General features: G+C 36.8%; 1 protein-coding gene across 11 annotated transcripts in view; it reads left to right on the forward strand.

Moving 5' to 3' along the window:
• NCOA1 (nuclear receptor coactivator 1) overlaps nt 1-13004 on the forward strand; it is a 204812-nt gene that overhangs the window by 128083 nt on the left and 63725 nt on the right. For all 11 annotated transcript variants that reach the window (XM_043917315.1, XM_043917317.1, XM_043917311.1 and 8 more), the window contains 3 exons: nt 5109-5286; nt 7191-7370; nt 8762-8857. In XM_043917315.1, the coding sequence (XP_043773250.1) occupies nt 5109-5286; nt 7191-7370; nt 8762-8857 (454 nt within the window). The remainder of the gene's footprint in view (nt 1-5108; nt 5287-7190; nt 7371-8761; nt 8858-13004) is intronic.

The raw sequence follows: 13004 nt of genomic DNA on the forward strand, positions 1-13004 counted from the left end.
GGAAATCAGATATTCTCTGAAAGGGGAAAAGGTAATTATAGTTAAAAACAAATAAGCAAAAACCAAATGATACAATATGTACCTGTAAGTCACACAGGTATGTTTTTATTAGCCCAGATCTCTCTTCACAGCTTCCCTTTCATTGTATCCTATTGCCTTTTCAGCATCTCCATCAGAAAGTTCCTCAGTCATTTCAAAATATAACTTTCCTAAAGCTAAATTTATAATTGATCCCCTTATCTCCTATTTTTAAAAAAAAGTCAAAAAATTAAAAACTTGTTTTTTTCTCCCGCTTGAGTCCCCTTTGTCTAGAAAAGGCACATATCTACTAGAACCCTGAAGTCACTAATGAAGGATCACCCCTTGTGCTTGTTTCCATGGCTGCTAGAGGTCCCCAGATGCTGTTTGTTCTGCATCTGTAGATTTCTCTTCTGTCACTTCCACTGCCATTGCCTTGATCCAGGCTCACGTTTGAGCTGGAGTATCACAATAGCATTGCAGTTTGTTTGCCTACTTCCAGTCCACATGCCACACCCACTGCCAGAAAGATCTTTGTTAAAGTAGATCATGTCACTCTCCTGCTTAAAAACACTACTTTCAAAATAATCCCCATGGCTTTTTGGGGGTGGGGGTGGGGGTAATGGTGCCTTACTTTGAAGCTTTAAAAAAAAATAACTTTTTATTGTTAAGTATAACAAATGTGACAAGTGTGTACAAGGTGATTTTTTTTAACCTCTGAGCTGTTTCCTCTGTTGGAATGTTCTTTCCACCCCTCGTCCCCCCGAGTTATTGCTCTGTGTCCTTCAGGCCTCGGCTCTGGTGTCATTGAGCCTCCTCCCAGGAAACTTTACCCACAACAGCCATTCCTTTGCCCATTTGGCATCTGTGTGTAACCTTTGTGAACGCCTCTATTGTACTACACTGTGACTATGTGTACTTGTCTTTTTCCCTCAGAGACTATAAAATTGTTGAGAATGTGTGTTTTATTCCCAGAACTTTGTCTAGTGACTGACACTTAGTGATACTCAGGGAAGCTTGTGTAATCACTTAAAGCAAGGGCCCTGTGAGAAGCCCTGGCCAGTGCGAGCCCTGCGTTGAGACCCAGGGTGGTCCTCTTCAAAGGCTGATATCCTGGGAAGAGAGAAAAACCCTTCCAACTGTTGTTGTCATTTGTTGTCATCTCCTGTGTGTAGCTCAGTGAGCCCAGCTGTGAGAACTTGGAGAAATAGGAAGATTCCTTCCCAGCAGCACACTTGGAAATTAATTATATGCACAACACATGAGGGAAACTTGTAGAATAAGAACAAGTATTAGCAGGTTATATTAATTAGATACACTTTTAGAAATTAAAAATGTTTATATATTCAGAGGAATAGTTTCAAAGGATTCCTTGAAATGTTACCAATCTCTTGGGAATAGGATTTTGGCAGATCTTATACTATCTACTTAATTGTCATATTTTTTAAAATTTCAAGTACATATTTTATTTTAATTCAGAAAACAAAACAGAAAAAAATACACATATCCAGCCCAGGATAGGCTGTCTGCATCTCAGGAGGTCAGCAGAACATCTCTGCAGCCATGGGGTAGCCTTTGTCAACTGGTTTTCCAAGCCAGTCTTTTCTGGGGAAGCTCAAAAGAAACATGATGCCCCAGACTTCTTAGAGGAAATGATGATTCCATGTAATTGAGGCCAAGCAGGGACCTGGTGAAAGTTCTGTATTCTCTGCAAGGCTGACCAACTGCATATTCCAGAGGCCAGCTACTAGAATGACTTCCCAGCTTGGCAGTGAGGTCAGGTGCAGTCAATGGGAGAGCCTGGAGAAGTCCCAGAAAGTGTGAAAACAGGAGCCTGCAGGGACTGCAGACCTATTGCAAGGAAGGAGGGCTTTTAAGTCCTTTGGGTTTCACACATGTCTTAAAAATAATTGCACTGTGTAGTTCAGGTGAATCTCTCTGGACCTTGCTAGTGCTTGAGGTTTGTCTGCCACCACCCCTGTGCCCACAACTGGCCAATCTTCAGAGTGGGCAGAGATGACCCTAGGAGTGGGTCTCAGTCTCTCCCAGCCCTGCTGCAGACAAAGGGTAATAACTTCCAGACCTAGAGACAGATATGGAGAGTGTAAAAAGCAAGGGAGAAGCTGACTGACTTTGAAGTTAGACAGGGTCGCTAGGGAGGCAGTGTCCTAGAAGGACACCCTGGAAGCTAGATAGAAAAATAAAAAGGTAGTGATTTGGAAGCTGGGTAGTATGCCCCTTGGAAGTGATTCACCATGAAATAGCCAAGTTTTTTTTACTTGCCTGCTTTGTATATAAATCCTATTTCTTGCTCTGAGATACTTTGTTGTACTTGTGCATGCGTGTGTGCTCAGTCGTGTCAGATTCTTTGTGACCGCTTGTACCATAGGCCGCCAAGCTCCTCTCTTCATGGAATTTTTCAGGCAAGAATTCTGGAGTGGGTTGGCATTTCCTCCTCCAGAGGATCTTTCTTTGATCCCTTTGACCCAGGTATCAAACCTGCAACTTCTGCACTTCCCGCATTGGCAGGCAGGTTCTTTATCACTGTGCATCCTGGGAAGGCCAAACTGTTTTTTATTAAACTCTTCTAAGAGACCAAAAAGGAAAAAAAAAAAGTTAAATTGTATTTATACTGATTCAGTTAATAGCTATGAACATTTTAAAAAATCTTTTAGATCTTCTAAGAAAATAATATGTTTGTATTTCAGTTATCCCTATTTTCACATTAACTTTTAGAAAAAATACATATATTGATCACCTGTTATGATCTACTCTCATCTTAATTTATAGATCTAATCTATAGCTACTCTTTTAGAAAACAATTGGATATGAGAGTACCTTCTTGTGCTCATCTAAATCCAAAATAGATTAGTGAAAGGTTTGTCTAGTGTTGAGGTTTTTAGATTATTAATCACATCCCTTTCCTCTTCACATTATGAACTAAGTGAAAAATAGTCACAACAGTCAGGTGGCGTAAAAATAGTTTTATTTCTTTTTGTTCTTGTTAAAGAAGATATTAGCAGTATTTTTCTTGAGAACTATGCTGTACTTCTTTATTTTTTAAAATCTTGATTGAATGCTTTGGAATGCAGTGATTTTAAGATGTAGTTTCAAGTTCAGTTTATTTGAATATTTGGCTTAAATAATCACCTGAAAATTCAAGACACCTCATAAAAATAAGGTAGATACAAATGGAAAAATGTGTCATTGGATGAGTTTCTGAGTCACGTTACTCATTTTGAAATCCTACCTACCAATTATGTAAGTTTTTCTTCAAATTTCACCTTTTTTTTTTGGCCAAACTGTGCAGCTTGAGGCGTCTTCATCGAGGCTTGAACCCAGGCCCCAGCAGTGAAAGTGCTGAGTCCTAACCTCTGGACCAGCAAGGAATTCTCTAAATTCCTTTTTTTTTTTTTAATCTCAAATAGTGATTCTCCAAATTAATCAGAAGGTGTTGCATTTTCCTTTTTTTAAAAATGGGTTTTTAAAGCCCACCAAACCTGGAAGACTTTTGAGCAGTGAAAATGTTTTGTTTCTAAATGTTTAAACTGAGAAGATAATTTTTATAAGTGATTTACATCATTTTCAGCAACAAAATGATAACTGTGGTAACATTTCAAAACATCCATTTTCACGTACTGTCTCTATAACGTGTCTTATTGAAAGCAGTTTATTTTCATTGTTAAAATTTCATCTTTACCCTGAAGGAACAAAATTAAGTGTGTCTATTATTTGGAAAATACCTGCTGGGTAGGGTATTATCATTACCATGCATCATCATAGAAAAGGTCAGCAAACTTGGGACACTTACCTTTTTTTTTTTTTTTCCCCATTTATTTTTATTAGTTGGAGGCTAATTACTTTACAGTATTGTAGTGGTTTTTGTCATACATTGACATGAATCAGCCATGGATTTACATGTATTCCCCATCCCCATCCCCCCTCCCACCTCCCTCTCTACCCTGAGTAGCTCATCAACATTGTTAGACAGCTTTGTTAAGTGTTTTGCCACAAGTAACCAGCAAATCATGTGTAATACCAAGGGTGGTTACGTCTTGTTACAAAATTCTGTATATGTCCTGCTTTTTTAAAGGACTTGTTTTTGTTGCTTTTGTACATTCTATAACAAGTAAACTGCAAAACATGTTGCAATAAACAGAAGGATTATAAATAAGGTACCTCTGTCATCTTTTCCGTTCTGGATCCTCTCTCAGATTCTGATATGGACTGAGTGAGGCACCAGGGTGTCGATATGTTAATAAAGCTTAATTTCCTCCTTATGTTTTAGATTTTACTATAAGTAGAGATTCTGACTTTTTTGCCGCACCTCTGTGGATATTATGTTCCCCTTGGGGCATATACATCTTCTTTTGGAGCTCCTGGGCTCCATCTCCGTGCATAGAAGCCCTGTGTGACTTGGCTCCTGTCCACCTCTCCAGACTCACTGCCTGTCTTGTGCCATGTGCTCCAGCAGCTCCAGACTGCTTTTCTGTTCCATTATGTGCCATGCCCTCTCCTCTGCCTAGAATGTTCTTCCCTCATTCCTCTTCCCCTCCTCCACTGTGCCTTTTATAACTCAGATCAGGGCCTGTAAAGATCCTTTTTCTGCCTCCCACCTTGACCCCAAATAAGCATCCTTCTTTATACTCACAGAATAGTCTGTGTTTGTCTTTCATACTGCGTTTCTCACTGGCATTTTATTAGGCTTATGTCTCTCCACTATACCACATGTTCCTTGAGGGTAGACACCAGGTCTTAACCCACAGTTTAGAGATGTTTATGACTGAATCGGTCAGTCACTTACTTCACATTACTGCCATAAAATTTCTTCTAAGGAAGAAGTTTGGCATATTTATTCATGCCTACATGAAACATAAGTGTACAGTCTGTTTTTAAATCCTGTTCCCTCCACAGAGAACATGCAATATTAAATCTTCTATTCAGTACCCTTTTTTTTTTAACGTGACACATATTTCCAATCTCTTTTTCTTTTTTTCCAATCTCTTTTTCAATAGAGAAACATATTTGTGTATTTTTCTTCTCTCTTTTAACCCCATAACCTCTTCATCCTTTTTTTTTTTTCTTTACAGGCTTTGGATGGATTTTTCTTTGTTGTGAACTGTGAAGGGAGGATTGTATTTGTGTCAGAAAATGTGACCAGCTACTTGGGTTATAATCAGGAGGAATTAATGAATACCAGTGTCTACAGCATACTGCATGTGGGTGATCATGCAGAATTTGTGAAGAATCTGCTACCAAAATCACTAGGTAAAAGGAATGTGTTTTTTTTTAAAAGAATATGAGCTCTCTGTCACTTCCCCTCAATAAAGTATAATTATTATTATGTTTATAATATATGGTATTATTCTATGTTATACATATTTAAAATATTTTAAAATTTAATTTCAGCCTGAGATTAAATATGAAGGAGGAACATCATCAAATAGCTGATAGAGAACATTCTTTTTATCCTCTTCCTCTAGATTTTGCCATAATTCTGTGACAGAGTTAGGAAGCAGAACAGTTAGTCGTCTTGCCACAAGAAGCTTCCGCTTGGAATTCCTTTTGTTTTGAATTTTAATTATGTCTAAGGAAGAGACAAATGTGTGTAATTTATCCTACCACCTTGCTCAGAGAAAAGAAAAAAGGAAGGAGGGTGGAAGGAATACTGTTCATATTACATACTTATTAAAATGAACATTTTTTTGATGTAAGTGGTTTCAACTCAGGAGTTCCAAGCATGGTTGGAGTTCCATCCAGTGGTTGGATGGGCAGTTCACTGCCAGAGGCGGCTAGCGAGAGGATAGATAGGGCTGACTTCCAGCCTGTGTTCTATTCACTAAGCCATATACCTGCTCCTTAACCTGTAGGCACTCCAGAAGTTGGGGGGAGAGTCTTGGCTAGAAATCCTGTATAACTAAATCAAACATGAAAATAAAATGTTATCCATAGCTCTTTGTTTTCTATGTTGTTCACTTGATGAAATGGAAGTGTTATTTCTTCTTTGAAAAGATAATATGTGTTTACTGGCAGCCTGAAATGATTGTTACTATTAAAATCACTAGTTTGACACTTGAATTATCAAGGGGTCTTAATGTGGAGTGTGAGTGACTTGAGACATAATATAGTGGATTCCTTTATTTTAGAGATGAGGCAAAGATTAAGTTATTAACCCAAACCTCACAACTAGTTAGAAGAACCAAGACTTCTTACTCCAGTATAGGTTTGTTTCCGTGATTTCCTCTAACTGTTGTAGAGTGATGAGATCATAAAAAGGAAAGAGATTCAACAGCGAGGCTATGGTAAGAAAACTGTTGGGAATGGTGAGAGAACAGCCTGAAAAACCCTGTCTGTCACCATGGCTTGAATATAATATTGTAACTGGGAAGTAGTGACTCGCTACACAGGGATTTTCACTTGACATGTATAGATATCTGCTCTACAATGGAATTCCGTTTTCTTACACTGAATCCAGTAACATTTGTGTTTTAGCAATCATTTTAATGAAGTAAAATGATTATCTGCTATATTTAAGGCATTGTAGCATGCAGATTGTGCAAATAAAATAAAGAGCAGGAAAAAATGATTTAAAAAACCAAGGTTGGTCTCTTGTCTAGTCTAAAATTTTTTTTTTTTTTTGAGTGACAGGCTCATTTGAAAAACTTTGATTCCTCCAACCAGAAGGAGGAACATACAACATACTTTCAAGCCATCCCTTAAGCAGCCTTGCCTTCCAGGTTAAAATTCTTGCTTAGTAACAGACCTATGATTATCAATCCTTTTTTTTTTCCAATGCCAGGGTATAGCAGGAAGCAAGTGGAAAAGCTTATTAACTAACTGCTATAAAATTCTGAGCAAAAAAGCAAGAAGCTATTAATTTTTAATTTTCTTTATCTGTTAACGAATTAGGGTATTTGTAAGGCCTTATCTTTGAGGGAGGAAATCCTATACAGTTTCTTGCAAATTTTACATTTCTCTAATTGGTAAAAGGATTAGATTTGCAAAGGAAAGTTAAGTCTCTTTTTGCCTCAGGATAGTGTTAGATCTGAAGGGGTCTGTCTTTTAATCTGAGTATCTAATTAAGCAAATAAGTAAAGGTGTGTCATTTGTATCTTCAGAGTTTGTACCTTTTCCTCTCCTTCACAGGCATATAATCAATTTTTCTTTCACAGTGAATGGAGTTCCTTGGCCTCAAGAGGCAACACGCCGAAACAGCCATACCTTTAACTGCAGGATGCTAATTCACCGTCCAGATGAGCCTGGCCCCGAGAACCAGGAAGCTTGCCAGCGGTATGAAGTGATGCAGTGTTTCACTGTGTCACAGCCGAAATCGATTCAGGAGGATGGAGAAGGTAAAACAGAGGGTGGTTTTAAGGTGTTCGATCGCTTTTCCCGTGGTTTTAGAAACAGAGAGGAAATTGATTGTAAACTGCCTTCTTCGGATAATATTTTTGGTTATGATATTGTATATCTTAGTGGCTCTTCAATTTGCTATATATTTCTTAATACTTATGAAAAAAATTGTTAACACCTAGAACTACCCCCCTTTAAAATACCCCCAAATTCTCAGTTGTAGCTGACATTCCCACTAAAATGTCACATTCAAACCAACTTGCTGCCTAGAAATAAGAGCTGTAACTCACTGCTGCCAGTTGGAAATGTACCAGATGCAGCAGGCTGTTGAACAGCTCTGATTTTTAGAAAGTTTCAAGCTTAGCGTGTATGGAACACTGGAGAATAGAGCTAGCACTTTTGAGGCCATACAAGGTAATTTATAAGGATAAAGCTTAGGAGCAGATGAAAACACAGCTGAAGCTCTAATGGGAACAGGCTATGAACATGGTATTAGTTAAATACGTTTCAGTGGATGAGTTTTCCATGCATGCTTAAACTGAACTAAGTTAAGAATACCACAAATTGGTGGAGTAAAGAACAGGGAAGGAAGCTGTGGAGAAGTCAGTCAGATGCAAAAAGGCTTGTCTGTAGTGGCTCCTACCAGGGAAAGGGTACAGCAGTCAGCTGGGGACTTCTTACAGAATATACATGCAGGCCTGTCTTATATGATTCAAATTCATGTTTAGCTGTATGATACTCTGTGCAGACTCTCACAAAAATGGAAATGGGACATTCAAAAAAATTATAGGTCCTAGGAACATAAAAGTCTTCTGTCAAGGGCAAAATAATGCTTCTTCAGAAACAGTTAAATGTTGTTTTTTTTTCATACGATAGTTTGTAATCTGCTCAGTGGTTATAGGAATAATCTTTGTAGCCATTAATGAGTATAGGAAATTATGAACCTGTATTTTAAAAACCACTGTGTTGCTTGAATCTAGCCCAAACTACTTCTTCAGATTGTTATCCCCCAAGTACTTGAGATGCTTCGGTCTCCTCTAGTTTACGTAGGAGCATTCAGTGGGAAGGGATAATTGATTCCAACTAGACCTCTTTCTGGAGCTGCTAGTGTTTGGTTGCAAGCAATTTTAATTCTAATGTTATACTGTTAAATCAGAGTCACTCCAACATTGTGTCAGATCTTACCCAACTAGACCTCTTTCTGGAGCTGCTAGTGTTTGGTTGCAAGCAATTTTAATTCTAATGTTATACTGTTAGATCAGAGTCACTCCAACATTGTGTCAGATCTTACAACATGTATTGTTTTTATAAAAACTGTTAATGGCAGGTAATAGATGTGAACCACTTTCTGTCCTCTTTTCCTTCAATTTGCCCTTCTTGTTTTGGGCAGATTTCCAGTCATGTTTGATTTGTATTGCACGGCGGTTACCTCGGCCTCCAGCCATTACGGGTGTAGAATCCTTTATGACCAAGCAAGATACTACAGGTACTAGCTGCAAAGTTCTGAATGTTCTTTCAGCATTAATGAATGTGACTATCCCCTTAAAACTAATTGTGTCCCTCTCTTCTCTTGCTGTTCAGCTGCTGTTCACTAGTCCTCTACAGAAAACGTTTCAGATGTGGTCTTGATATTGTGCATTTTAGATACTGTCATCATTGTTGGGAGGGTGCTAGAGAAGAAATTATTTTATAATTATTCACATATCTCTATTTGTTGATTATAAATTATTTCTTCAAATTCATGAAAAGAAATTGGCAGTGTTGATATTAATATATTTGCTTACAAGTAGATACAAAAGGGTGGTTTTAATATTGTGCATAAATGTATCTGACTATTTCTTTTATCCTTTATTCTTTTCCTTTAAATGGATTCAGCACATACTAATCGAATACCTGAAAGTGCCTGTCATATGTATGATTGCTCTGGGTATACATGGTTGAGCAAAAAGCAATGATATGATTACAGATTAGTACTTTTTTGATGGAAAGGTGTAAGTGGTATAAGAGAAGCTAATAGGGAGGTCCTGTTTTAAAAATCAGCTGGTTAACAGAAAGCTTGCCAAACTGATACCACACAATTAAGCCCCAAAGAATGAGATTGTGCCAACTCTGCCAGTAAGAGTGTTGGAAGGGTGCGCTGAGGAAGGGTCATGTGCAGAATGAGTGCTCCTGATCGAGGAAACAGAGCTGCAGAGAGTTCTAACAGAGACATCTGTTAGAACTGAAAGGAGGACAGGAGGCAGCCACAGAGTGAGTGAGGGCCTGAAAGTAAGCCCTTCTTTTTAAAGGCCTACTTCAGGTTTGATTTTTAGCAAAAACAAATAGTTATTGTTGTTTAATATAAAGAATTTCTCATATGTTGTTTAATATATTTTTTTAAATTTTTAATTAAAAAATTTTTTTTGGCTGTGCCTGTGGCATGCTCAGGATCTTAGTTCTGATCAAGCCTGCACCCCCTGCAGTGGAAGCATGGAGTCTTAACCACAGGACCATCGGGGAATTCCCCTATATTGTTTAATCCTATCTTCACTTAGGTTTTCATCAATGAGAATTGTATATGTATCACTCACCACTCTAGTTTTAAAATAGAGACAGATACTATAGATAGGTTTTTATAGCAGACCAAGATTTTAAAAATCATTTCTACTAAATTTTATTCTTTGTGAGCGTTTACTTTTTTACTTTACCATTGTTTATAAGATCCTCTTACAATATTTATTAATGTTTTAGCCCCAGAAATCTAATATTCCTATGTTGTATGCTTTATTCTTGGATTTTAAAGATAAACTCCCAACAGCTCTCACTAAAGAGTAGTAGGTTGGGATACATTGGCACAGACAATAGAATACAGCAAAGAGAGCACCTGGGAGCTCAGATATACACCATCTAAGTGTAGTAATGGTCAATTTGCATACCTTTCCTTTCCCTTTTTGAGTCTAGCATGTATGTGTTACACTCTACCAGTGAACAACACTGGAAAAATTTAATAAACCCTTACTGAAAAACCAAAAATATTGCGTGAAGGAAAAATAGGGTCTGTTAAAAAATATAGCTGGTCTTTTGTGTCAGTAAGACCAAAGAGGGCTTGAGAGTTAGCAGAATAAAAACCTATTGGAAAGGGGTGATGGTTAGTCCACAGAATAAATGTGGAAGACAAGGGAGTCCTAAAAATTATGAGGATAATTTAGGAACAATATAGTTCAGCTTTTCTTCAATTGTATTTCTATAAACTGAATCCTAAATTAGATTGTTTTAAAGAAGACTGTATTTTTCCATAGGAACAATGATATAACTGGTAGTTTTGTTTCTGACCAAGGACCCAGCATTAAAATCCTAATATGCCTGATTTTAGAATAAATCTGTAAAAATTTAAAAGCTCTGAATCATGAAGTAATTATAAATCTAGAGGAAACCTCAGAGATTATAGAATCCAGCCTGTCCATTTTACCCATGAGGGAATGGTAACTTTTCTAAAACCAGGCAACTAATTATTGAGAACAGATATCTTTAGACCCTAAAATAGGATTCTTACTTTATATTGTGTTTTCTTCCACCAATGCACTATTAAAAGGGCATTACCGTACTGTACACAGTTACCACACAAAAAATACCAGAGAAAATATAAAGTATAAAGAGAATATAAAGATACCAAAATAATATGAAGTATTATTAAAATATAAAATTAGCATTATATCATGGGATTGATTTAGATAAAAAATCATAAACTAGTTATAAAAAGTTTTAGATATTTAATTCCTTAAATTTTAGCAGTACTTCCAACTCTACATGAAGTGGTTCTGGTCCCTTAAAAAAAATAAGTTTTCTCCCTGGAAATGTTGAACAGTGGTTTGGTTGGTTGGTTAGTTAAACTTTGCTCTAGCAAGCAGAAGTATTCTAAGTCAACCTATTTATGATTCCCTCCTAAGATACTCATCACATTACTAATCATTTGTTACCGTTATTGATAATTTAATTACTTTTTACCCTCCAGTTCCACAATTACAGACTTCCTTGCTCTCATGTGGCCTAATACTGAACTTGTACACACTTGCACAAACACACAGGCCTCCCTTTGTCACTGCATATGAGGAGCATTATTGCATTTGAAGATTATATAACCCTGGATTCTCTGCTATAACCAGTTCTTAGTCCCTGATGTGATGAGACAAAAACTGAATGACTGAAACTCTTAGGAAGTCCAAAATTATCTGTAGTTTCAATCACAGTCTTCACCAGGCTGTCCCCAAACTGTTCTAAAATAACAAGAATTCCCTCGTTTAAATTTTGATTTATTTTGTTTCTACATTTATGCCAAGACTTGGGTGACAACCTGATCTGACATACTTGGGTATATTAGATTCTAGACCCTACTTTATAGAGGTCTAATAAATATTTTATTTCTAAACAAACCAAGAGAAATATGTAAAGAAGGGATTAAAGAGGCACAAACAGTACAATAGGTTTGAGTTGATTGTGTGACAAAAGGGAAGATGAAGAGAAGACAACAAGGCGTTCACAGAAGAGGAAACTTGAGAGGTGAATAAACATGAAAAATATTCAACCTTATTAATCAGGGAAATACAAAAGTTAGACCATAACCATTTTTCACCTGCTAATTATAAAAAAGAAGCCCAACAAAACCAAGTGATGGAGAGGATGTTGGATTAACTCTTATAAAAAAGTTTCTGGGAGACAGTTTAATATAAAATTGAACATTCATGTAACCTATGACTCAACAGTTCTATTCCTACTTATATACCTCATGCACTATGGAAAATGTGAAAGATATTCATAGCAGTATTGATTGTAATGACAAAAAACTGGAAACAGCCTAGATTGACAGGAGAATACAAAGACAGAGGGATGTGACAAGTGTGGAATACACACTTAATGGAATGATATTGATGATCTTGGTAATATTCAAGTTCTGAAATTGGATGAGGCTTTTTAGGTCTCATCTTAATAATCTAACACACATACACATATATGTGTATATCTCCCCTATATTATATGAATATAATATTTATAGAAAATAAAACTGATATGAAAAATCACCAACTGGATTAAATGGCCCCCAATTAAGGAATAATTTGCCTGAATTCTTCCATAATCATTCAGGAAACTTGTTTAAATGTGATAACAGTATCACATCACCACTAAATTTTATAAAGCATATGATAGCCTAGCAGATCTTAATGTTCTCACTTATCTTTTTCTGATTTAGCTTTTTTTGTCTTCAGTCTTTGTTTACTCTTAAGTGCAGTATCGTCTACAGCTCAAGAGGAGGTAGAAAAGGAAGGACTTGCTTACTTTCTCATAGTCTCTTCACTTAATTACTGGAACCAAAATAATATAGCTCATCTCTGCCTCTCCATCCACAATAAGTCATTAGTATATAGATAGCAGAATCCAAAGAGCAGCCCAGAAAAGTTTGACCTACATTAGTATCCATAGCTTTGGGTCTTTATGGTATGACTTTAATACTTGACTGGTATTGAATTTTATGATATGATACAACACACTCCAAGGCCAAAGCAATTTTGTATTTTCATGTCACTGATATACTCTGTTACTGTATGTGATAAAAATTAATAGTGCTTTTTAGTGCTTTTGTCCATTAAGCATTTGAGAGG

Source organism: Cervus elaphus, chromosome 11, assembly GCF_910594005.1.
Source record: "Cervus elaphus chromosome 11, mCerEla1.1, whole genome shotgun sequence".
Lineage (NCBI taxonomy): Eukaryota > Metazoa > Chordata > Mammalia > Artiodactyla > Cervidae > Cervus > Cervus elaphus.